The sequence below is a fragment of the Loxodonta africana genome, chromosome 1, assembly GCF_030014295.1.
Source record: "Loxodonta africana isolate mLoxAfr1 chromosome 1, mLoxAfr1.hap2, whole genome shotgun sequence".
Taxonomy (NCBI): Eukaryota; Metazoa; Chordata; class Mammalia; order Proboscidea; family Elephantidae; genus Loxodonta; species Loxodonta africana.
This window is the reverse complement of record NC_087342.1, coordinates 89,854,274-89,876,370: the sequence shown is the minus strand read 5'-3', so window position 1 is coordinate 89,876,370 and position 22,097 is coordinate 89,854,274. Positions and strand designations below refer to the sequence as shown.

The window sequence follows — 22,097 nt, the reverse complement described above, 5'->3', positions numbered from 1 at the left end:
CTTTCATCATCTAGTTAGGGACAGAAAAAGAGGCGCTGTCCATTGACTCAGTAATAGGCTTTGTCGGCACACTGTTGAGATGTGTCACGTAATTCCAAAGTGTACAGATAATCTGGTCCCACATCCTTGAATAGTAAACGAGGAACTAGAGCCCAAGGAATTGCAATCGCGGTGCAGTGGAGCTTGTGTTCACTTTTTATATATACACACACGACAGCTGTCGTAAAAGTATACGATGTCGAAAGAAAAAAATTGATTAATGAGCCAATCATAGTTAACAGGGTATACGGAGTGATAAACTGTTCCTGAACAAGGAGCATCCTTTCTAATAGTAAAAACACTCTGTTGAAGTAAAAGCAAAGAGATTTATTGAGGGCAATACAATTACTTGATTGGGGAGTCTACCAAGTGTTCCCAGGCATGGAGGAAGAGATGTGCTTTTATAGTAAAGATGAGGAAGGGGGGTGTGTGATGGTCACATGGTCACAAGGTGGGTGGTCATCAGCAACTACCTCCTTCCTGGAACATCTTGAGTAAATTTATTCTCCTACAATCACATTTTTGACCCCCACTCTTATTTACTAAGAGCTGCTAAACCTCACTTCTGACCTCATCTTATTCACTTAAGAGTGACTGGGGGCAAGAGCCAGGCTGGTTTAAGATGACTGACAGAGGCCCAGGGGCTTCTGGTCCCACTCAGCCAGAGGCCCAAGGCCATATGCATGTAAATGGAAAGAAGTCAAGGTTACTTTCTCAGGAATGCAAGAGCAAGAGCTTGTAACAAAATGGAGTTCTGATTCAGAGCTCGTGTCGGCCATTTTATTATGCCAAGTACCTCAGTTTTAAAGGTTTGTTAGCACAATTCAAACTGAAAGTGGTGAGGAGCTAGATCAAGCAGCAAAAGTACAGGATTTTTAAAGGCAGTTAGGAGATTTCCACAACAGAAGTTCAATGATCAGGTCTTTTGTATGTCTTTATAGGAAGGGAGGGTTTTTACAAAGGGGGGGTCTTCCTGCCATTGGTTTCAAAGGTATACTTGTCCAGTGGGAATTGGTTGTGTCTGGCATGGTGAGTCAGAAATGACTCAATGGTATGTTGTTTTTCTGAGTAAGTTCCTGCAGTTAGAATGCTTTGCAAACTTTGTTCAGTCAAGGTTTGTACCTGGCATTTTGATTTATTGCTCTCAGAAAAGTCTGAACCTGACACAAAAGGTCATTTTGTTCTTTACTTAACAACAATAAGCTGCACATAAAGTGTATAGTTTGATACATTTTTACATTATGTATACACTCATTAGACCATCACCACAGTCAAGGTTTGGATTTACTTTTATGTTTATCATTTTATAGGTATCAGAGCTTGGGTAAAAGGCTGTCATAGCTCTGTCAGCTTGCATTCACTGCTTAAACCCCTGCAATCATTCTTTTGTCCCCACCATTCCCTGAATCCACTCTTGTCAAGGTCACCAGATCAGGGGCTAGTTCTTTGATCTCATCCTACTCACCCTTTCAGCAGCATTTGATAAAGATGGCCACTCCTGCCTTCGTTTTCTTCAGGGACGCTGTTTTCTCGAGATTTCCTTTCTATACTACAGGCTGTTCCCTTTTAACTCTCCACTGTTGGTTTCTCCTCTTGAGGTCTGAATGTTGAAGTGCCTCAGGCTTGATTCTTGGCACTCTTCTCTATCTAGACTTATCACCTATGTGTCATGACTTTAAACACTATCTATAACTGATGAAAATTCCTAAATGTCTCTCACCAGTCCTAACTTTGGCTACAGGCTACAGAGCTACAAGCTCTGACTGCTTGTTGAACATTCTTATTGGGATGTCTAATAAGTATCTCAAAATATATTCATAACTGAACTCTTGCTTTTACTCCTCAAACCTGCATCTCTTCCAGGCTTCATCTTCTCAGGAAATCACACACCTTCCATCTAGTTACTTGGGCCAAAACTAGAAAATCATCCTCTCTCCATTTCCCCTCCCCAACCAATCCATCTGCAATACTTCATTCATTCAACAAGTATATTTATTGAGGGTATGGGATGTGCCAGGCACTCTTCTAGGTTCTTGAATAGACATTGAATAACGTACATAAAAGATATTTGCTTACATTCTAGCAGAGGAGATAATACTATAGGAAAAAAGAATACCAAGCAAGGTAAAGGGTATCAGGAGGGTAGGTTGTAGTACTAAACAGACTGTTCATGAGACTCAGTGAGAAGGTGAAATTCAAACAAACTCTTGAAGAAGGTGAGAGCTTTGGCCATATGGGTATCTGGAAGAAGACCCTGGCAGGAGGAATAGCTAGAGCAACTCCTTATGGCAGGAGTGTGCTTGGCACATCTGAGGAACAAACAGCAAGGAGCCCATGCTAGGCCTGGGGTGGCATGACTATAAACAGGTTGTTGGAGAGTTATTTAGAGGTATAAAGCAGGGTCTGGACTGGGTAGGTTATCTTAAGGATTTTGGTTTCTATTGTGATTAAAATGGGAAGTCACCACAGGGTTCTGAGCAGAGGAGTGATATGACCAGATCCACATTTTAAAAGGATGACCCTGGGGTCTGTGTGGAGAATAAACTAGGGGTGGGGGAAGGAGAGGAATGGCAGAAGGAGGGAGACCTGTTAGGAAGTGATGGTGACTCAGTCCAGAGTGATAGTAGTGCAGGTGGTGAAAAGTGCTAGTTTCTGGATATATTTTGGAAAAAGAGACAACAGGTTTTGTTAATAGATGTGGGATATGACAGAAAGAATATTTAAGGATGACTCCAGGTTTCTGGCTTGAGCAACTAGAAAGATAGACTTGCTATTAACCTAGACTTCAAACATATCCCAAATCTGACCACTTTTCTCCACTGCCACGTCTTCGTCATCTCTTCTTCCCTGGACCAGCGCAATGGTCCCCTAATTGTCTCCTTGCAGTTCTCTCATCCTCTAGTCTATCCTTCACACCTGCAGTCAGCAGTATCTTAAAAACGTAAATTATTTGCTCAGAACATTCATTTAGAATGAAAACCAAATGCTTTATCGTGGCCTACAGGGCTCTGTGTTCTCGGACCCCTGCCAAACTTCCTGATCTCATTTCCCACACTGTAGACACACTAACCTTCTATCTTTACTCAGACACCCTAAACTCACTCTTGTTTCAGGGCTTTTGCCCTTGCTGTTCCCATCCCTGGAATGTACTTCCTACAGATATTCACATAGTTTGCACCCTCATTTAATTTAGGTTTCTGTTTAAATGTTACCTCCTCAAAGAAGCCCTATTTTGGTGTCAATCTGTTCTACTCCACGTGTCACTAATCTCTTCACTGTTTTTCTTCGAAGTTCTTATTACTTGAAATTATGTTACACATATATTTATTGTCTGTCATTTCCAGTAATGTAAGTTTCATCCTTTTTATTGATGCATCCTCAGCCCCTGAAACAGTGCCTGCTCTAGAGTAGGCACTAAAGTATTTGTTGAATGAATGTGAGGCTTAAGTAAGACAACTCATGTAAAGAGTTTAGCGTGGTACCTGGCACACAGCAAGCAGCCAGATGACACCACATGCTGAGATTTCTCCTCTCTGCCTCTTCAGCCATCTTTTCTCAGTCTCCTTGTCAGGCTCACTCTTGTCCTTCTCCACTTGGCCATTGTCAGAGTTTCTCCAGGATAAGTCCCGAGCCTTCTCTTCTCACTTGATATTCGCTTCCCAGGCCATCTCAGAGAAGTCTTTCCAACAACCATGTCTTGACTAGCCCCCAATCATTATTCTCTATATAACAGCCCCTTTATTTCCTTCATGTACTTAATTACAATCTGTGATTATTCATTTGTTTACTTTTGAGAAAAAAATGCACTGAAAACTGGCAACTGGCCTCATATTAGCAGCTAGGTTTTGGTGTTGCTAGGAGGTGGACTGGTGCTCACAACTAGGCCATGGTGTTCTCCCGTTGAACATAATCTCACAGAACGCCAACACCCAACAAGGTCATTCTGTGACCAGAATGAAGCGAGACAAATTTCATAGCCTTATCTAAGCACTGACAAAAACATCACTGTGCAAGTCACAGAATACCAACCCCTCTTGGCTAATGAGTGACTGCTGCTTCTTTACCAGTTACAGCATTTACCATGCTTCATTTCTCCCTCCTTCTAGATAAGATTTATTGAGATAGGCTTCCGCCTCCTGACAGCACCTGACCCAGAATGATTCCCTGCTTCCTTAATCCTTACCCCAAATCACCTAACACAAGCCCTAATCCCGTGTCATTCCTGTTGTTAGCTGCCATTGAGGTGGCCCCAACTCACGGCAACACCACCTAGAAAGAAACAAAACAATGCACAACCCCATGATTGATTGCAAATCAGACTATCACGCTCGTAGGGTTTTCACTGGCTGATTTTCAGAAGTAGATTGCCAGGCCTTTCTTCCTAGTCCATTTTAGTCTAGAAGCTCTGCTGAAACAGTTCAGCATCATAGCATTGTGAAAGCCTCCACTGATGAAAGAATGGTTGCTGTGCTTGCGGTGCATTGGCAGGAAATCCTAATCCTCTCTTAATGAGATGTCTCATGGTTACCCATGCAGTGGCTTAACCCCAACTTTGACTATAGGTGTGTTCCTGGTGGTCTTTGGCTGGAAGGCATTGATACGTTTACTGTCTTATTCTCTATTTTATCTCCAAATTTTAGCACAGTTGAGTGGCTGTTCATCCTACTCTAACATGTTTTCACCTGCTGAGAGCCCGATATTTAGCCAAATACATGGCCGTCTGGAATAAAGACTACTTTTTCAAGCTTCACTCACAGCTAGTCACAGGTATTGGCCATGGGACTAAGTTACAGCCAGATGGATGGAAGTTGAAGAGCTGTAGGTTAGCTTTCAGGAAATTCCCTCCAAGACAGCTGGTGTCCTCTGTCCCTTCCTTCATCTTGAGGCTTGGGACACGGATGAAGCCAGAGCTTAATTTTAGATTGTGAATAGGAGGGTCTTACCCTAGGGATTGAAGTCCTTGGGTGGTGCAAATGATTAACACACTCGGCTGCTAAAAGAAAGGTTGGAAGTTTTGAATCCACCCAGAGGTGCCTCAGAAGAAAGACCTGGCAATTTGCTTCTGAAAAATCAGCTTGAAAACCCTACAGAGCACCGTCCTACTCTGACACACGTGGGGTCACCATGAGTCGGAGTTGACTCCATCACAACTGGTACCGTAGGGATTGGGGTTCTGACAGCTGGGGGAAGGAGGCTCTAAAGACCTTAGGATCTTGTGGCATGATTGTCACACATGCCTCAGACTACTTCTTCTTGACTTGAAAAATAAATAACTCCCATCTTGCTTTAATACTAAGTTTGGGTTTCTGTTACAACTGAACTTACACCTGATTACACTGAAACATAATTAAAAAAAAAAAATCCATCGCCAACAAGTCGATTTGGTTCATAGTGACCCTACAGGACAGAGCAGAACTGTCCCACAGGGTTTCCAAGGAGCAGCTTGTAGGTTTGAATGGCTGACCTTTTGATTAGCAGCTGAGCTCTTAGCCACTGTACTTCCAGGGCTCCTGAAATATACCCGTTAAACCCTTTGCCATCAAGTTGATTCCAACTCGTAGCGACCCTATAGGACAGAGTAGAACTGCCCCACAGAATTTCCAGGGAGCAACTGGTGGATCTGACCTGCTGATCTTTTGGTTAGCAGCTACAGTTCTTAACCACTAAACTACCTGGGTTTCCTTCTGAAACATAATAGGTGCTTAATATTTACTAAGTGAATCAATATATCCGTGCTCATGGCTTTAACCACCACCTATGTACAGATGACTCAAATTTGTCTTTAGCTTTAATCTGAATACCAAACCTGTACATCCAACTACTTACTTCACATCTCTGCTTAGATGTCTTAAAAGGCAGTTCAGACCCAATAATTCAAAATTAATGGCATTGTTTGTTCTCTTCCAATACCTTTCTGCGTAACTACCCTCAAGAAATTCAAAATACTTCATTTTTACTTATTTCCAAAGGTTCACTTTTCTCCAACTGCACTGCCAATACCCAGGGTCTAAGCCACCATGATTCACCTGGACTACTGAAGTACCTTTTAACCTCCATTTCCAAGCTTGGACCTCTCTATATATTATCAGAGTTGATCCTAAAAGGTCTTTCTAATCCACCTGGTTAACTCTTCAAAGTCTTGTTTTAGAGACCCAAATCCTTATCTTCTGCAAGGCCCTGGGTGGTCTGCCTCCTGTACCTTTGCCTTGCCTCCACTCTTCCCGTAATTCTCTTAGCTCATCTCAGACCTTTGACTGGACCGTTCTCTCCCACTTCACCTCCTGCTTTATTTCAGAGCGAGTCTGTGTGATCTCCTTGCCTGATTCCCTTTTGTACACACTCCTTTCACATCTTTTTCACAGCACTTTTGACAGTTTAACTTTCCAAGTATTTGTAATTATTTGGTGAATGTGTGTCCTGCTTTAGATTTCAAATTCATCTGTTTTGGCTCTCAGTTGTCTCTAGTGCCCAGTATGTTGCCTGGCCCACAGGCACTCTACAAATATTTAAAAAAGAAAGCTTAGCCACTACTTCTCCATAAACACCAAACCTACAAACAGTTGTAAAATGTCTGAATATTACTCCATGGATACCTGTCCTTTCGTTTTCCTATAAACTTTACCCTTGAACATAATGCAGCCTGGTTTGGTTGAAGCCTATAGGTTAACGGAACCCATTTTTTCTTTCAGACTAGAAGAAATTTAAGCTTTGACATTCTCCACCACCACTGTTCACAGACTAACTGAAGAAAGCGCTGACTCCATGTCAGAATAACCTCACTGCACCTCCAGAGGTGACTGGAACACAGGGACTAAAGAAAATGCTTGTTTCCACTGTGTTTATTACTAATATAAAAAAATGTTAAAAAGAAAAAAAAAGGTCATTCTCAGTTCTCCAACGGCTCTCATTCCTCCCTCTTGCCCACATGACTCCTGACCCATTTCCTCAGGGCCACTTCAAAACTGCATCTGTTCACTGCCGTTTTCACAGAAAACAACCAGTGCCAGGGATGTAGGGGAAGAGGAGTAGAAGAGGGCGACAGTACTGTCCAGGTTCCACCTGATGATAGGCCAGGTGGAGATTCACAGAATTCAAACGAAACGGCTGGTGGCCTCACAATGACATAGTCTAACTAAAACAGGCTGGAAAGGAGACAGGGTAGGCCCATCAGAGGCTTTACAAGATGTCTCATGGGCCTGTCAGACCCAGAATAACTGACACTGGGAGAAGAATGGAAGGACCAGGGAGGCAGTCTCTTGGAAAGTTTCACAATTCTCCCGTGTTGGGAGGTGGGAAAGTCTAGAGGGCACCAAGAGCCTCACTCAGTTTGGCAGAAAATGTACTCTAGTGTTGGGAAGCCACAAAAATGCCACAAACACTGAGAAAGGCTACGAGGGGATGCACAGCTTCACAAAGCACAGTGATCACAGACCATAGCGATGGGGCTCATGCTACTGACACAGAAACTACAAAATCCAAAAGCAGGGAGAGTGGCCTTTCAGGGAGTAACTCTGTACCAGTCACTCACACTTGACCCCAGGCCTGGCAACCTGGTGAGTTTCACAGAGCAGCTGACAACATTAGGGGCAGGGGGAGTCACATAAAAAGGACTTCGAACAAGCAGCTAGAAGAAAGGAATGGTAGGAAACTGCTCCAGGGCTCTCAGGAATAGAGGGCAATACTGGGTATGGGTGGACAGATGCACGAGAAACAGCACCAACGAGGTTTCCTGTTCAGCAGTCATTTGGCAAGGGGGAAGAGGATCCAGGAGGCAGCTGAAGGGAGCAAAGATGGAGCCCCAAAGACGAGTCTCTCGAGGCCGGATCACAAGAGCGCACACTGCGCACCAGTGATGAAACACAACGTTGGACCCCAAACGGGGAGGTGATGGATGGGGATAGGTGCGTCACTGATTCAGGGTGTCAGGCGGAGAGCCTCACAGCAGCCATCACAGGGCCACAGGGAGATTATGGCCGCTAGGTCACAGAGGGCTCGTTCCAGCCTGGATGGGAAGGCACAGTCTCACAGAGGAGGTCCATTGACGCCTGGATGGTAGAAGGCACAGAAGTCTTCATATCGACAATGGCCCTTTTTGGCAAAGTGTCGGCAGACGGGGCGGTCGGATTTGTCTGTGAACGAGTGAAAATTGGGCAGTTTAAAACCTGAGTAGGAAAAGAAACAAATGTCACAAAAAGCAGAGAGAGAGAGAGAGGAAGGTCAGATTTCCTACTCCTTATCGTTTCTGGTTATTTTGGAATGGTAGTCTTTATGCTGGGAGAAGAAACATTCAGGACTTTTACTTCAAGCAAAAAAAAGAACAGCCTAAAGGAGAAGAGTCATGGATATTCTCTGTACAGGCTAAAAATAATGGAGCTCACCTTCCGTAACCTGTGGTCCATCTTTGGGAGGGCAGGTATTCTTGATGAGAGACCAGCTTTTGAGCCTTCGAGGGTTTCTTTGTTCTTTGTGAAAGCCTCCCCTGGAGGGACCCCCATGGCCTGGCCCAGGAAAAGGAGGTTCAGCATTGACTCCCCACCAACCATGACCATATGGGCCAAATCTGGGACCTAGGCTTCCCCGCATTGGCCCTCTACCCCGGGGAGGAGGTGGGAGACTCAGCAGTGGTGGAATCAATGGTCCCCTTGATCCTGGAGGACCTCTATGAAGAGCTGCAAAGAGAAACAAAGAGAGGAAGACACAGAAAGGTGATCAATAGCCAGCTTAATCCCGATACAGAAATCCTGATCTTATTTTTACTTTTTATTGAAGTACAATATACATACAGAAGAATACACCAGATTTAAGTATATAACTCAATTATCACAAAGTAAACACACCTGTTACCACCACCCAGGTGAAGAAATAGAACCTTATTAACACTTCATAAGTCCCCCCATGTGCCCCTGCCCCTTACTATCCCGCCCTCCTCCCAAAGATAACCACTATCCTGACTTCTAACACCATAGGTTAGTTTTTGCCTGTTTTTGAACTTCGCATAAATGGAATCATACAGTCTGCATTCTTTTGTGTCTGGCTTCTTTCGCTCAACATCATGTTTGTGAGATTCATCCAGGTTGGTTGCCTGTAGCAGTAGTTCGTTCATTTTCATTGCAGTGTAGTATCCCATTGCATGCATATACAACAATTTATTTATCCATTCTACTGGTGATGGACATGTGGGTGGTTTCCAGTTTGGGGCTATAACGAAAAATGCTGCTGTGAACATTTTTATACATGTCTTTGTCACACATTATGTATGCATTTCTGTTGAGTATATACGTAGTAGAGGAACTGCTGGGCCACAGAGTACATGTATGTTCAAGTTTAATAGCTAATGTCAATTTTTTTCAGTGTGGTTGTACCAATTTGTACTCCCACTGGCAGTTGTTCCATATCTTTGACAACACTTGCTATTGCCAGTCTTTCATTTTAGTCATCTGGCGAGTGTGAAAAGTGGTGTTGTTTATAACTTGCATTCATTTGATGACTAATGTTGAGTATTTATTCACATGTTATTGGCCAGTCAGATCTCCTCTTTTCTGATGGTGCCTGTTCTCATCTTTTGCCATTTCTCTAACAGACTGTCTGGAAGAGCTCTTTAATACAAGCTCCACATTGATTACATACATTGCACACATCTTCTCTCACTCTATCGCTTCCTTTTGAGTTTTTTTGTTAGTTGCCCTCAAGTTGATTCCGATTTATGGCAACCCCATATATGCAGAGTAGAACTGCTTCCTAGGGTTTTCAAGGCTGTGATCCTTGGAAGCAGACTGCCAGGCCTATCTTCCAAGGCCCCACGGGTGGGTTGGAACTGCCAATCTTTCGGCCAGTAGTCGAGCACTTAACTGTTTGTGCCACCCAGGGACTCCTTTGCGCTCTTAAATAAACAGAAGTTTATATTTTTTAGCATAGTTCAATTTAGTGATCTTTTCTCTACGGTTAGTGTGTGTGTTTCTTGGTGATAAGAACTTTTTTCTAGAATTATTCTTCTACTTTTCACACTTATAGATCTACAGTCCACTTGGAATTGATTTTTGTACCCAGTATGATTAATATTTTTTTATGATTAAGAGTTTGTTTTTTCCCACACGAACATACAATTGACCCAGCACCATTTACTGAAAAGACCACCTTTCTAATGCCACCTTCATCATAATACATATACGTGTAGGCTTGTTTCTGAGCTCTGTGCTGTTCTATTGACTTATAGGTCTACCACCGTGCTAATACCATACTGTTATAATTAAGTTTTGATATTCAGAGTAAGGCCTCTATTTTATTCTTCAAGACTATCTTGGCAGTTTATCACTCTGACATGTAGGTGGAATCTTTATCTCCACAAGAAAATGATAGAATTCTGACTGGGAATGCATTGAAACTATGGATCAATTTGGGAAGAAATGACATTTTTACAACATTGAGTTTCCACTCTGTGACTATCAACATCTCTCCATTTACTTAGGCACAGAAGCACTGGTCTTTTGATTTAAGGTCCCGCCTGGGTTTTACTCCCTCCCTTGCTCCCTTCTCTAGGATTTAATCCAAGGTTCAGGGCCCCTTCCTTCTCACCTGACTTGGGGTCACCAGGCTTTCCATTGGCCATGGGGGGAGGGCCCAGAAGGCTGGGTGGTCCTGAGAGTAGACATGAAAATATGGTCACTAGAGTGGACTAAATGACTGAGTTCTTACGTGTGTTTTTCTTCTATTACACATTTCTTAGTCCAACCAACAAAGCCAAATATATTCTCAGCCATGTTGCCCAGTTCTCACTCCACTTATCTGCCCTTTCTCTGCAAAGCTGTGTCAGGGTTTGCAAAAAGTAGAGACTCAGCCCTGGGGAGAATAATGTGGGAAGGATACTGACAACTTTCTATTTTTCTTACAGTGTTGATATTCAAAACATCCCAGGTGATTCTCCTTCCCATCCCTTCCCCCCCAGAGAGCAGCTGAGAAAAGGCTGCACTTTCACCTTTCCTGTGAAAATCTGATCACAAATCATCCTAGTCACCCCAATCTGCAACCTCTCTTCGGCTCCTCTCCCCTGCCGTTCTGCGGCTGCGCGCACGAGCTCTTTATCCTCTCCTCCCTGCCTTCTCTAGAAAGGTTTGGGGGTCAGATTAAGGTTGAAAGTCCAAATAAGAGAACTCCACGTTCAGGGCTTCATCCCAGATAGGCCCCCTCTCCCAGCGCGTGCACCCTTCCTTCTTCCATTAGAGGATCTCCTCCCCACCTTGTCAGCCCCTAGCCCCTCGCCAGGACGGGCTGACAGGCAGGTGCACCTCCCGGGCTCCTCACCGATGGGACTTCTGTCGTCCTCGTCTCCAGTCTCTCCCGGCTCTGGCAGTGGGGGCTGCGGCGGTGGAAGCTGCTGCTGCTGATTCTGCTTCTTTCGTTTTGGCATCGTGGCTGCGGGAATGGCTGCAGTAGAATTTGGAGGGCAGTGAGGAAGGGGCAAGCTGGGATTCTGTTTCCGCTTCCGGGGGGACGGTGGACAGTGAGGCTGAGACTCCCGCCATTTCACTTCCGGAAGGCTGCGGGGAGCCTCTGCTGCAGCCGCATCCTCAGGTCTTTGCCAGGCATGGACGCGATGTAGAACCTTCTCTTTGCTGCGTTTTTATAGAGGCTTAAAAAATATTCTATTCTTCCTCGCCGCAGAGAAAACACCACAACCCGTTCCTCACAGTGTGCCATATAGTCGAGAGGGTCTTGGGCCAGGAGGCCTGAGAAGCGAGGGCTGTCGCATCCTAAGATCGCCACATCCGGTACCCGGTTACCATGGTAACAGCTGCAGGCACAACTTCGTGCCCTCTGACCTCTCTCCGAAAGTCTTTATCCCATGTAGGTTTTCCTCCTCGCCCGCGCTTATACATAAATCTGTAAACTCGCTCCTTGTCATCATTCTCACAAAGAATTTGGGTCCCAGCAGAGCAGCGCCCGAGATTCTTCAGATCGCCACCTGCCCTTCAGGACCTCTGCCCCGGCCCCTAGCTGTAGCCCAGCAACCTGTATTCACTCCTGGGACGCGCCGTCTCGGCTCTCCACTAAGGTCAAGCCTCCGGGTTGGTAAGGGAGCTTCTATGTGTCCCCGCCCCCTTCTCCCCTGGGTGGTAGGGCCCGCCCTCCGCTCCGCCTCCCCCTCCAGGTGAGTGGTAGCTTCTCGCCGGCCGCGCAAGGTAGTGATGACATACGTCTCCCCTCCTCCGATAGCGAGTTGGTAGCGTCCGTGACGAAGTTAGCCCGATCCTCCCACGCGCACCTCTTTCCTTGCCGCCGCTGCGCCCTCTCGGTGCGACCGGCTCTCATGCGCGGGTAGGCCACGCGGCATCATCCTCTCGCCACGCTCCTGGAGGGAAGTGACTGTATTTGCCCTGTCCGCCTTTCAGTCAGGCCGACGCGGTGAGTGGCCCGGCCCGCCCGCTGACGTCACCTGCTAGCCCCGCCCCTTCTAGGGTCCCGGGGCCCTGCGGCGGGGGCTGCCGGGGGGGAGTCAGTTGAGGCGGAGGGAGCTCGGCGGAGGGCGGGCCAGGTGTCTGGTCCGGGCCATGCCGAGGAAGAAGCCCTTCAGCGTGAAGCAGAAGAAGAAGCAGTTGCAGGACAAGCGAGAGCGGAAGCGAGGTCAGCGAGGGAGCAGGAGGAGGGGGCGGGGCTCGGGCTCCCGCACATCTGGAGGGAGAGGTGTGCCCTCCGCACCTCTGGGGGGCGTGGGAGGGGGGGAGCGCGCGACGACCCGCGCCGGCGATCGCAGAGGAGATTCCTCCACCTTAGCCCCCCGACATCTGGAAGGGATGGGGAAGGAGAGAGAGTTGGGGGAGGGGAATCCCTTCAGCTCGTACGGGGCGCCATCCCCGCAGCTCTCTGGAGGAGGGGTGAGTCCCCTCACGCAATTCCGGGGGGGTCCTGGGCCGACTGACTAGAAGGGCCCGGCCTCGAAAGAGGTGCGGTGGGGTGAGGAGGAGCCAGGCCGCCTGGGGAGGGGGATCTTATGGCCCCTGAGAACCGGCCGGCGCTGGCGTCACCGGCCCCTCCCAGCAGGGCTTCAAGATGGGCTGCGCTCCAGTTCCAACAGCCGCAGCGGGAGCCGGGAGCGGCGAGAGGAGCAAACCGATACCTCGGACGGGGAGTCTGTGACCCATCATATCCGCAGGCTCAACCAGCAGCCTTCCCAGGGGCTGGGCCCGCGAGGCTACGACCCAAATCGGTGAGGGTGGGCGGAGGGAGGGGGTGCCGGTCGGGGCCTCCCCGCCTACCCGGAAATCAGAACGCCAGGGGAAAGCGGGCTGCTGCTGGTGGAGGCTTGAAAGTGGAGTAGGTGGGGCTGGGATGCCTCTAGCGGTCCACAGTCATCTCTTTTAGAGGGTGGAGAGATTTTGGCTGTAGGAGGGTGAGGCTTAGGGGAAGGCCGAATATCCGTGAAAGAGGGACTTGGAGGAAGGCAAACCAAGAGAGGAAATTTGAACAAGTGTGGAGGGAAGGCTTTGAGAAGGTGCTGGTCCAAGAGGAGAGAAGATGGAGTTTGTGGCCACAGGATTGCACTGGATGCCTGGCCCCTGTCTCCTTAGATACCGGCTGCATTTTGAGCGGGACAGCAGGGAGGAGGTGGAGAGGAGAAAGAGAGCAGCCCGAGAACAAGTGCTACAGCCTGTCAGTGCCGAGGTGCTGGAGCTGGACATCAAGGAGGTCTATCAGCCTGGCTCAGGTGAGGGAGAGGTCAACACCAGGATATTTGGCACAGGGAGGGAGTTTGGAAGGGCCAGAGCTGACTGAGGAAGGCAGGGTTTGGGATGCACCCTTGAGTCCTGAAACTATCTTCATACTTGGACTTTTTTTGGTTTCCAAGTCCTGGACTTTCCCCGACGTCCTCCTTGGAGTTATGAGATGTCTAAGGAGCAACTCATGAGTCAGGAGGAACGGAGTTTCCAGGAGTATCTTGGGAAGATTCATGGGGCTTACACCTCTGAGAAACTCAGCTACTTTGAGCACAATCTGGAGGTGAGACTAGAGTTGGGTGTAGAGACCCATGGTCAAGTTGATTTGGGTGGGGGGGTGCTCTGGACTCAGGTTCTCTTCTACCATCTCTTGTCTCTTCAGACATGGAGGCAGCTGTGGCGAGTGTTAGAGATGTCTGACATTGTCTTGCTCATCACTGATATCCGACATCCAGTGAGTACTGGAAGGGGGGGAGGGTGGAGAGTGAAGGTAGGCCAGGGGGAGGAAGGTTCTTATGGAATAAAGGTCAGAGGCAGGAGTTGGGAGACAGCCATCTCATTTCATTTCTAGCCTCTCTATCCTGCGCCGATGTCTGCAGTCAGGGACTCAGTTCTTTATTCATCTGTTGTCATAGCTTGTCACTCCTTCTCTGGCTATCTCCTTCTCCCCTTCTTTTGACAAATAATTGTATATCTTGTTTCCCAGCCCACCAGAGGTAGGCCAATAGAAAGTCACAGTGGGGAACTCTAAGAGATTCTACGGAGGCGACTGGGGGCTTTTCCTACCCTCCCCCCCAAAGATGCTCTTTCTTCCTTATCTCATTTCTCTAGCACCACCACCTCAGTTGCTATAGGACTTAGCCTCACCTAGATTGCAAGGGTAGTGGTTAAGGCTGTAGACTCTGGTATTGGAGAGACCTTTTGCAAGCCTTGGCTTTTTTACTTTACTGCTCTCCTTCGATGAGAAAGAGAGGTCTGTGGGACCATTTAGGTTGGAGATCTTTAACATGTGCACATATACATACATTCATACACACATACACAGGTGTACATCTGCACATGTACAGGCATACGTGGTCACACATGTCTAATGCATATGCACACACACCTATGCGTACATATGTGCGCGTACAAACAAGTCTATAGTTGTATGCACAGGAAAACATGTATTAATTTCTATGTTAATCCCATCTTCGTGTTCCTGATCCCATCCATTACCTCATTGTGCTAGGTGTTACTATTTGTTTGTCTTATTTTTGGCTTATCTCTATTCCTAATCATAACCTGCAGGAAGCCCCCTAGAGACTCAGGCACTGGTATTACTAACCTCTGCTTTGTCTTTTTTGCTTGGTTTGGCTGATTTACCATTTTTGCCACAGAATCTGCTACCGCAAGGGCCTTGTCTCCGAGCTGTGCCTGGTGAGTAGGGAGCTGGAGGCAGAGGACTCTGGGCTTCACTGCTCCATCCCTTTATCAACCCTGCTGCAGGTTGTGAATTTCCCGCCAGCACTTTATGAGTACGTGACTGGAGAACTTGGGCTGGCCCTGGTGCTTGTCCTGAACAAGGTGGACCTGGCCTCGCCAGCTCTCGTGGTTGCCTGGAAGCACTATTTCCACCAACACTACCCTCAGCTCCACATTGTCCTTTTCACCTCTTTCCCTCGGGATATCCGCTTCCCACAGGACCCTGGTAGTGGTGAGTAGGCAATGACAAGGGCACCGTGGGAGAGGTGGGGTGGCAGGGGACCAAGGAGACAGCAGAGAGGCATGTTGACAAGAGATTACATGAACTTGGGCCCATGTTGGTGGCAGAGATGGGATACAGAAGCCTGGGTATTAACCTTTTGTGCCATCTGACCTTAGTCTTGAAGAAGAGTCGGAAGCGAGGGAGAGGGTGGACTCGGGCCCTGGGACCGGAGCAGCTGCTGAGAGCCTGTGAAGCCATCACTGCGGGGAAAGGTGTGTGTGCCTCAGAGGTTCACTGTGGGACACCCAAGGCCTGGAGTTATTTGGCCCACCTTTCCAGAAGTCAGTCCCTCTATTATGGAAAGTGTGAGAGAGGCCGGAGGGAGGGATGGAATAGGGAGCAGGCTGACTTGGTGGGGCCAGAGAAGCAGCAGGTAAGTAGGCATCTGAGTGGGTTTGGTGCCTTTAGTCTTCTCAGTATTCTTAAGAAATCCAGGCAGAGAAATGCAATTGATTCTAGGGGTGGGTTTACGAGAAGGCTGGGGAGATTTTCTGGCCTGCTGTTGCCCAGGCTGCTGCTACCTAACTCCAGAGGGCGCCAATCCCATAAGCTGTGCAGTAGACAGTCTGTGTCATCATACACAGTGGCCCCAGGAAGAACCTCCTTCATTTTCTTCTTCCCTGAATAGTGGACTTGAGCAGCTGGCGGGAGAAGATTGCTCGGGACTTGGCAGGGGCCACCTGGGGTAATGGATCTGGGGAGGAGGAGGAAGAGGATGATGCACCGGCAGTCCTGGTGGAGCAGCAGACTGATTCAGCAATGGAGCCAATCGGCCCAACCCGGGAGCGCTACAAGGATGGGGTGGTGACCATCGGCTGTGTGGGTAAGAAAGCAGTGGCCTGGGCATGGTGGCCTTCTTGAAGGCACAGAGTTTCAATATTTGGAAAAGAGGGCTGGTGATCAGGCCTAATTAGGCCTCAGGGCTTCTGAGGGGGTGACCTATGCTGGTGGTAGTGGACAAGGTGGAGGAGGCCATCTGCTGTCCTGGCAGGATCACAGGCACACCTGAGTTAAAATCCACTCTTCTCAGCTGTGTGACCTTGAGTAAGCTCATTAACTGCTCTGAGTCTTAGTTGCTTCAATTTTAAAAATGAGGATGTTGATACCTAATTAAAAGAATGGATGTGAGGAATGAATGGAATAGTGTTGAGACTGTCTAACGATGCTTGATAAATAGTCAGTAGTAAAAGCAGTAATAATTGTTATTAGAGCTTAACACTGTTGAAGTGCTTACTATGCATCAAGCACTGTTATAAGTGATTTTTATATATAAGTTTTACAAATTAATTAATTTTATGTATACTTATGTTCAACTGTAGCAATGAGTCCATAGAAGTCGTTGTTAGGTGCTGCGAGTTGGTTCTGACTCATAGCGACCCTATAGGACAGAGCAGAACTGCCCCGAAGGGTTTCCAAGTAACGCCTGGTAGATTTCAACTGCCGACCTTTTGGTTAGCAGCTGAGCTCTTAACCCCTACGCCACTAGGACTCTCGACAGTAGAGTGATCATTAAATGCTAGCTCAGCAAGTATTAATTTATTTTAGTGTCTTAACCCTGTAAGTCTGTTGTCAGTGAGAAGCTTCCCTTAACCAAGAGCTTTGTCTCTGCTCTCAGTGGTGAGAAAGGAATGTATGATTAGAGCCTAGAGCCCCTTTTCATTTTGAGTGGGATTCCTTGGAATTTTATTTGTTGGAAAGCTTAGGAGAGACCTTGGCATAGTTATGTCTGAGGTGATATTGCAACCAAAAAGGACCCAGCCCAGAAGAAGTTGGGAGAGTGGAGTAGATAGTTGGGCTCCTAGGAAACACTCCAGATTTTTCTTATCTTTCAGTCTCCTTTTTGTCCTGGAAAAAACCTGCCTGAGTGCTGACAGATTGCTCCCTCTTTAGTCACTGCACCCCAACTTTCCTCCACCCCCTGAGCCTAGGCTCTCCCTCACATGGGGCCTCTGCTCCCCCTCAGGAGCCTTGCAGTGAACTGTCTGTGTTCATGGTGGTGTGATAGGGAGAGTGTTGCCTCTGGCATAGGCAATCGTGAGTTCGGGTTCCCCTCCAGCTCTCGTTCACTTATCCATCCAACACATATTTACTGAGTACCTACCAGGTGTCGGGTGCTATTGCAGGGATTGAATATGTTAGTGTTAAAATGGCAGAAAATATCCCTATCCTCACAAAGCTGTTTTTTGTGTGTAAATAGATTGGCAATCTGATATCATATTATTTAAGGAAATAAAGCAATGAAAGGGGAAAGAGAGCAACTAGGAGGAGAAAACCTCCTGAGGAGAGACCTGGGTGATGAGAGGAAGTGAGCCGTTCAGAGGTCTGAGGAAAAGGCCTTCGAAGAGGGGTCAGCAAGTGAAAGATTCTTGAGGTGGAAATGAGCTTGGTGATTCTGAGGCCAGCGGGATTGCAGTTGAGGGAGCCAGGGAAGAGTATCAGGGGACGAGGTCAGAATGGTCGCTGGGGCCCACATCTCGTAGGGTCCTGTGATTATTAGAAGGCATTTTGGATTTTATCCTAAGTTTGATGAGATGTCAGTGGTGGGTTTTGAGCAGGAGAATGACAGGCTCTGATTTCCTTTTTTAAAGTTTATCTGTGGAATAGAGAATACTTGGTAGGGGGTGGGGTGGCAAGAAAGGAAGCAGAGAAAGCAACGGAGGCTATTCCGGTAGTCCAGAGGAGAAATAAGAGTTTCTAAGAGTAGAGTAGTAGAGGTAGAGGTGGTGAAACAGGTAGACCAAACAAAATTGCTGGTGGGTTGCATTTGGGGTATAAGAGAAAAAGAGGAGTAAAGAAGGACATCGAGATTTTTGGCCCGAGCAAGTGGGAATACTGAGATGGGAAGACTGGGAGAGGAGTAGATTTGGAGGGGTTGGGGAGGGGAGAGAATCAAAAATTAAATTTGAGATTCATTTAAAGATCCCAAGTGGAGATGTTGACTAGGCAGTTAGTATAGGAGTTTGGGAGAGAAAAGAGCTGGAGATTTTAATTTGGGAGAAATTTAAATGTGGGAAGGCACTGGTAGATATAAATGATATTTAAAACCATGGGATTGGATGAGGTGTGGGAGAGGAGGTAGGTGAAAAAGAAAAAGCCAAGGACTGGGTCAGGACAAGCCAGCATTTAGAGGTTGGGAAAAGGAGGAGAAGCCAGAGGGAGGAAAGCCTAGAGAGTGTCTCAGAAGTCCAATGAAAAAAGTATTTGAAGAGGAAAGAAGGGATCAGCTGTGTCAAATGTTGCTGATGGGTCAAGATGTGAGAACAGAGACTTGACCAGTGGGTTTGACCATGAGCAGATCAGTGATTGGAGTGCAGTGGTGGAGAGGAAATCCAGATTGTGGTTGGCCAATGAGAGGATGTGCAACAACATGAGTGAACCCACATAACATTTCACAGAAGGAACCAGACGTAACAGAATGCACACTGTGTGAGTCCATAGTTTGAAAGCTGCAAAGTTAAACTTCATTGTTCAGGGATACACAGGTAATAGAACTTAAATGAAAAATAAGAAATGGAATCTTTTTTTTAAGTTGAAAAAAATTTTTTTATTGTACTTTAGATGAAGGTTTACAAAGTAAATTAGTTTCTCATTAAACCATTAATACACATATTGGTTTGGGACATTGGTTTCTAACTCCACGAGGAATGAAATCTCTCAAAAGTCAGGAAAATGGTTCACATGTGCGGAAGAAGAGGGTTATGATCCAGAAGGGATGAATGGGGCCTCTGAGGAAGTGTACTACACTGCACCCAGAGCTGGGCTATATGTGGTTCATTAGGCTGTGCATTGATGTTTTATGCATTTTTATGTATGCTATATGGCTTATAGTCACAACAAAGATGGCCTGAAGAAGTGGTGACAAAATAGACATCTTTTAAGTTTTACCCTAAAGGGGATGGAGAAATGGGGATGGTGGGGGTTGTCAAAGGACGGTTCCTCCCTCCTTCCTTTCCGCTTATCCTCTCTCCCTTTCTTCTTCCTTCGAAAGGAGATACTTCAGTGTGTTATAAATGGGGCACAGTCAGGATGGCATGCATCTACCTTGCTTGGCCACATTCAGCTGCTCAGGGCAGGTGCCGAATGGGTAGAGAGTTGCATTTTACAGGGTTGGGGTTTTGCCAGGTGAGGTGGCGGGTAGGGGCAGGACCAGGGAGTTCAAGGTCTAGGAAAGGGACTGACTGTAGAGCTGGCTAGTAGAATCTAAGTTGTGTAAGAGGGGAAGTGAGGCCGTGAGTCAGGTATTGATGAGTGTTACTGTACTAGGGCCAGGGTCAAAGAGTTATTGGAATGGTGGAACCAGAATAAGTAAGCTGAAAAGGTGGGGTATAAGGGCAGAGAGAGAGGAGCTTGAAACTGAGACTTTGGGGATATGAATTGACAAGTCCGGGGTGCGACCATGCAGTGGGTATCTGGGGGGTGGTGAAGGAAATGATGTTTAGAAGTGAGATCAAGGCACTGAGAGGCTGGTGTGCTGTACAGGAGCTTCATGCAGGTACTGAAGTCAGCCAGAATGATGGTGCTGGTGGTTGTGAGAAGAGCTACAGTGAGCCAAGGCTTCCAGTCTTCTCCTCAGACAAATTACCGATAGTTATCACGAGATGTATATCTCACTTGTTTTGAGCACTTGCTCTCTACTGCAGGCACTGACCACGCAGTTGTGTTTGTTACTCACGTAATCCTGACTACTCTGAGGTAGAGGGTATCTGCACTGTAAATTGGAAACAGAGGCTCAGAAGTTAAGTAAATCGCCTTGAGGTCAAAAAGCTAGTAAGTAGAGAAGCCAGGATTCACCTCTGGCAATCCAGAGTGTGAGCTGCAACCTGTATTGTTCTGTGTTGCACTGCTTTCTTTATTTCTGAACTTTAGTTCCCCTTCCATGTATAACTAAGGCATCAACCAAGTCCTGCCCCTCACAGAGTGAGGACCTGTGAAATGTTAACTTTCCTTGTGTTTTCCTTGCCTTCCTCAGGTTTCCCCAACGTGGGAAAGTCCTCGCTGATCAACGGGCTGGTGGGGCGGAAGGTTGTGAGTGTCTCCAGAACACCGGGCCATACCCGATACTTTCAGACCTACTTCCTCACCCCCTCTGTAAAGCTCTGCGACTGCCCAGGCCTTGTCTTCCCCTCTCTCCTCCCCAGGCAATTGCAGGTATTTGGGCAGAGGGAGCAGGGATAGGGAGGGAAAGTGGGAAGCTGAGGAAGAGGGCTGAGTGCTCTTGTTTCCCTCAGGTTCTGGCAGGGATCTACCCCATCGCCCAAATCCAGGAGCCATATACAGCTGTGGGCTATCTGGCCTCCCGAATCCCTGTGCAGGCCCTCCTCCACCTGCGCCACCCAGAGGCTGAGGACCCCTCAGCAGAACACCCCTGGTGTGCCTGGGACATCTGTGAAGGTGGGCTCCATGTGTCTCGCCACCTGGCATCACCTGCTCCCCCTTACCTGCCAGCCTTCTGGCCTTGCCATTTACCCTGTGTTATCTCCTTTCCTCTTCTCAGAGATTGTGCCATCGATGAAGAACTGTCCACCCAATCCTTTATTTCTGTTCCACAGGAAACAAGATCTCTGGCCTGGAATGTTCTTAGGAAACTGGAAGGACTGTGTTATGGGAGTGGGCGTGATGGTGACTGGGACCTGGTTAACTGGCTTCTCTCCTATTATTCTTTTCTCCCTCCAGCCTGGGCAGAGAAACGTGGTTACAAGACAGCCAGGGCTGCTCGGAATGACGTGTACAGAGCAGCCAACAGCCTCCTGTGGCTGGCAGTAGACGGCCGCCTAAGCCTGTGTTTTCATCCCCCAGGCTACAGTGAACAGAAAGGTCAGAGAGCCAGGTTCTTCCCCAGCCCCCTGCTGTTGTGTAGGCAAGAGGGTGGGGGCTTTGCAGCCAGACAGCAAAGGCCAGACCTGGGCTCCTCACCTCTGGGCCTGCTCTGTGTTACTTCATGTCTCTGACAGTTTCCTGGTCTTCAGAATGAGGGTGATAAGTGCCCCCCTGACAAGGTTGTGATAAAGACTGGAATTAATGTGTGCAAAGCTTCTGACCAGTGCCTGCACATGGGAGGCACACAAGTATCGACTGAATGAATGAACGCATGCCCGCAGCTGTAGAGATTATTGCTATTCTTAGTCTTTGCCTCTTCTCCATCTTCCTCTGGCTTTAGTCTTTTGCTTAAGACTCTCCTCTCTCTTTTTTTTTTTCCTCTTGTTTTGGTTCCCCAGGCACCTGGGAGTCCCATCCAGAGACCACAGAGCTGGTGGTTTTGCAGGGCAGAGCGGGACCGGCAGGTGATGAGGAGGAGGAGGAAGAAGAGGAAGAGCTGAGCAGCTCCTGTGAGGAGGAGGGAGACGAAGACAGGGATGCAGATGAGGAGGGGGAAGGGGATGAGGACACCCCAACCTCAGCTCCAGGGTCCAGCCTGGCCACCCGAAACCCTTATGCCCTTCTGGGTGAGGACGAATGCTGAGTTCCCCTGCCACGCCATCTTCCCCACCCAGTATCTTTGCTTTTGGACTGACCTGGGGTTATCTCCCCTCTGCCGCCCCAATTGTGAATAAAGATTGTCTGCTTTGTATCCCCTTCCCCAGATGGACTGAGGTGACAGCGGC

General features: G+C 47.6%; 2 protein-coding genes across 4 annotated transcripts; one reads left to right on the top strand and one right to left on the bottom strand.

Moving 5' to 3' along the window:
- Positions 1-1,152: 1,152 nt before the first annotated feature.
- Positions 1,153-12,285, bottom strand: PRR3 (proline rich 3). The gene is made up of 4 exons (XM_010601776.3): positions 11,338-12,285; positions 10,612-10,674; positions 8,418-8,708; positions 1,153-8,168 (listed from the first exon to the last, which is right to left on the bottom strand). The coding sequence occupies exons 1-4, from the start codon at positions 11,441-11,443 to the stop codon at positions 8,062-8,064; spliced, it is 567 nt and encodes a 188-aa protein (XP_010600078.2). The 5' UTR covers positions 11,444-12,285; the 3' UTR covers positions 1,153-8,061.
- A 45-nt stretch (positions 12,286-12,330) lies between these two features.
- GNL1 (G protein nucleolar 1 (putative)) lies at positions 12,331-22,068 on the top strand. Of its 3 annotated transcripts, none has more exons than XM_064283108.1 (12): positions 12,331-12,438; positions 13,075-13,240; positions 13,602-13,738; positions 13,880-14,031; positions 14,131-14,202; positions 15,237-15,444; positions 15,612-15,707; positions 16,124-16,318; positions 20,465-20,643; positions 20,724-20,886; positions 21,169-21,309; positions 21,711-22,068. In XM_064283108.1, exons 4-12 carry the CDS (start codon positions 13,918-13,920, stop codon positions 21,953-21,955), a joined length of 1,413 nt encoding a protein of 470 aa, XP_064139178.1. In that variant the 5' UTR covers positions 12,331-12,438; positions 13,075-13,240; positions 13,602-13,738; positions 13,880-13,917; the 3' UTR covers positions 21,956-22,068. The 3 variants fall into 3 exon arrangements, with proteins under 3 accessions (XP_064139178.1, XP_003422507.2, XP_064139174.1); XM_003422459.4 differs by lacking the exon at positions 12,331-12,438 and adding an exon at positions 12,480-12,657; XM_064283104.1 differs by lacking the exon at positions 12,331-12,438 and adding an exon at positions 12,544-12,657 and having other exon boundaries at positions 13,100-13,240.
- The last annotated feature ends 29 nt before the right edge of the window (positions 22,069-22,097 follow it).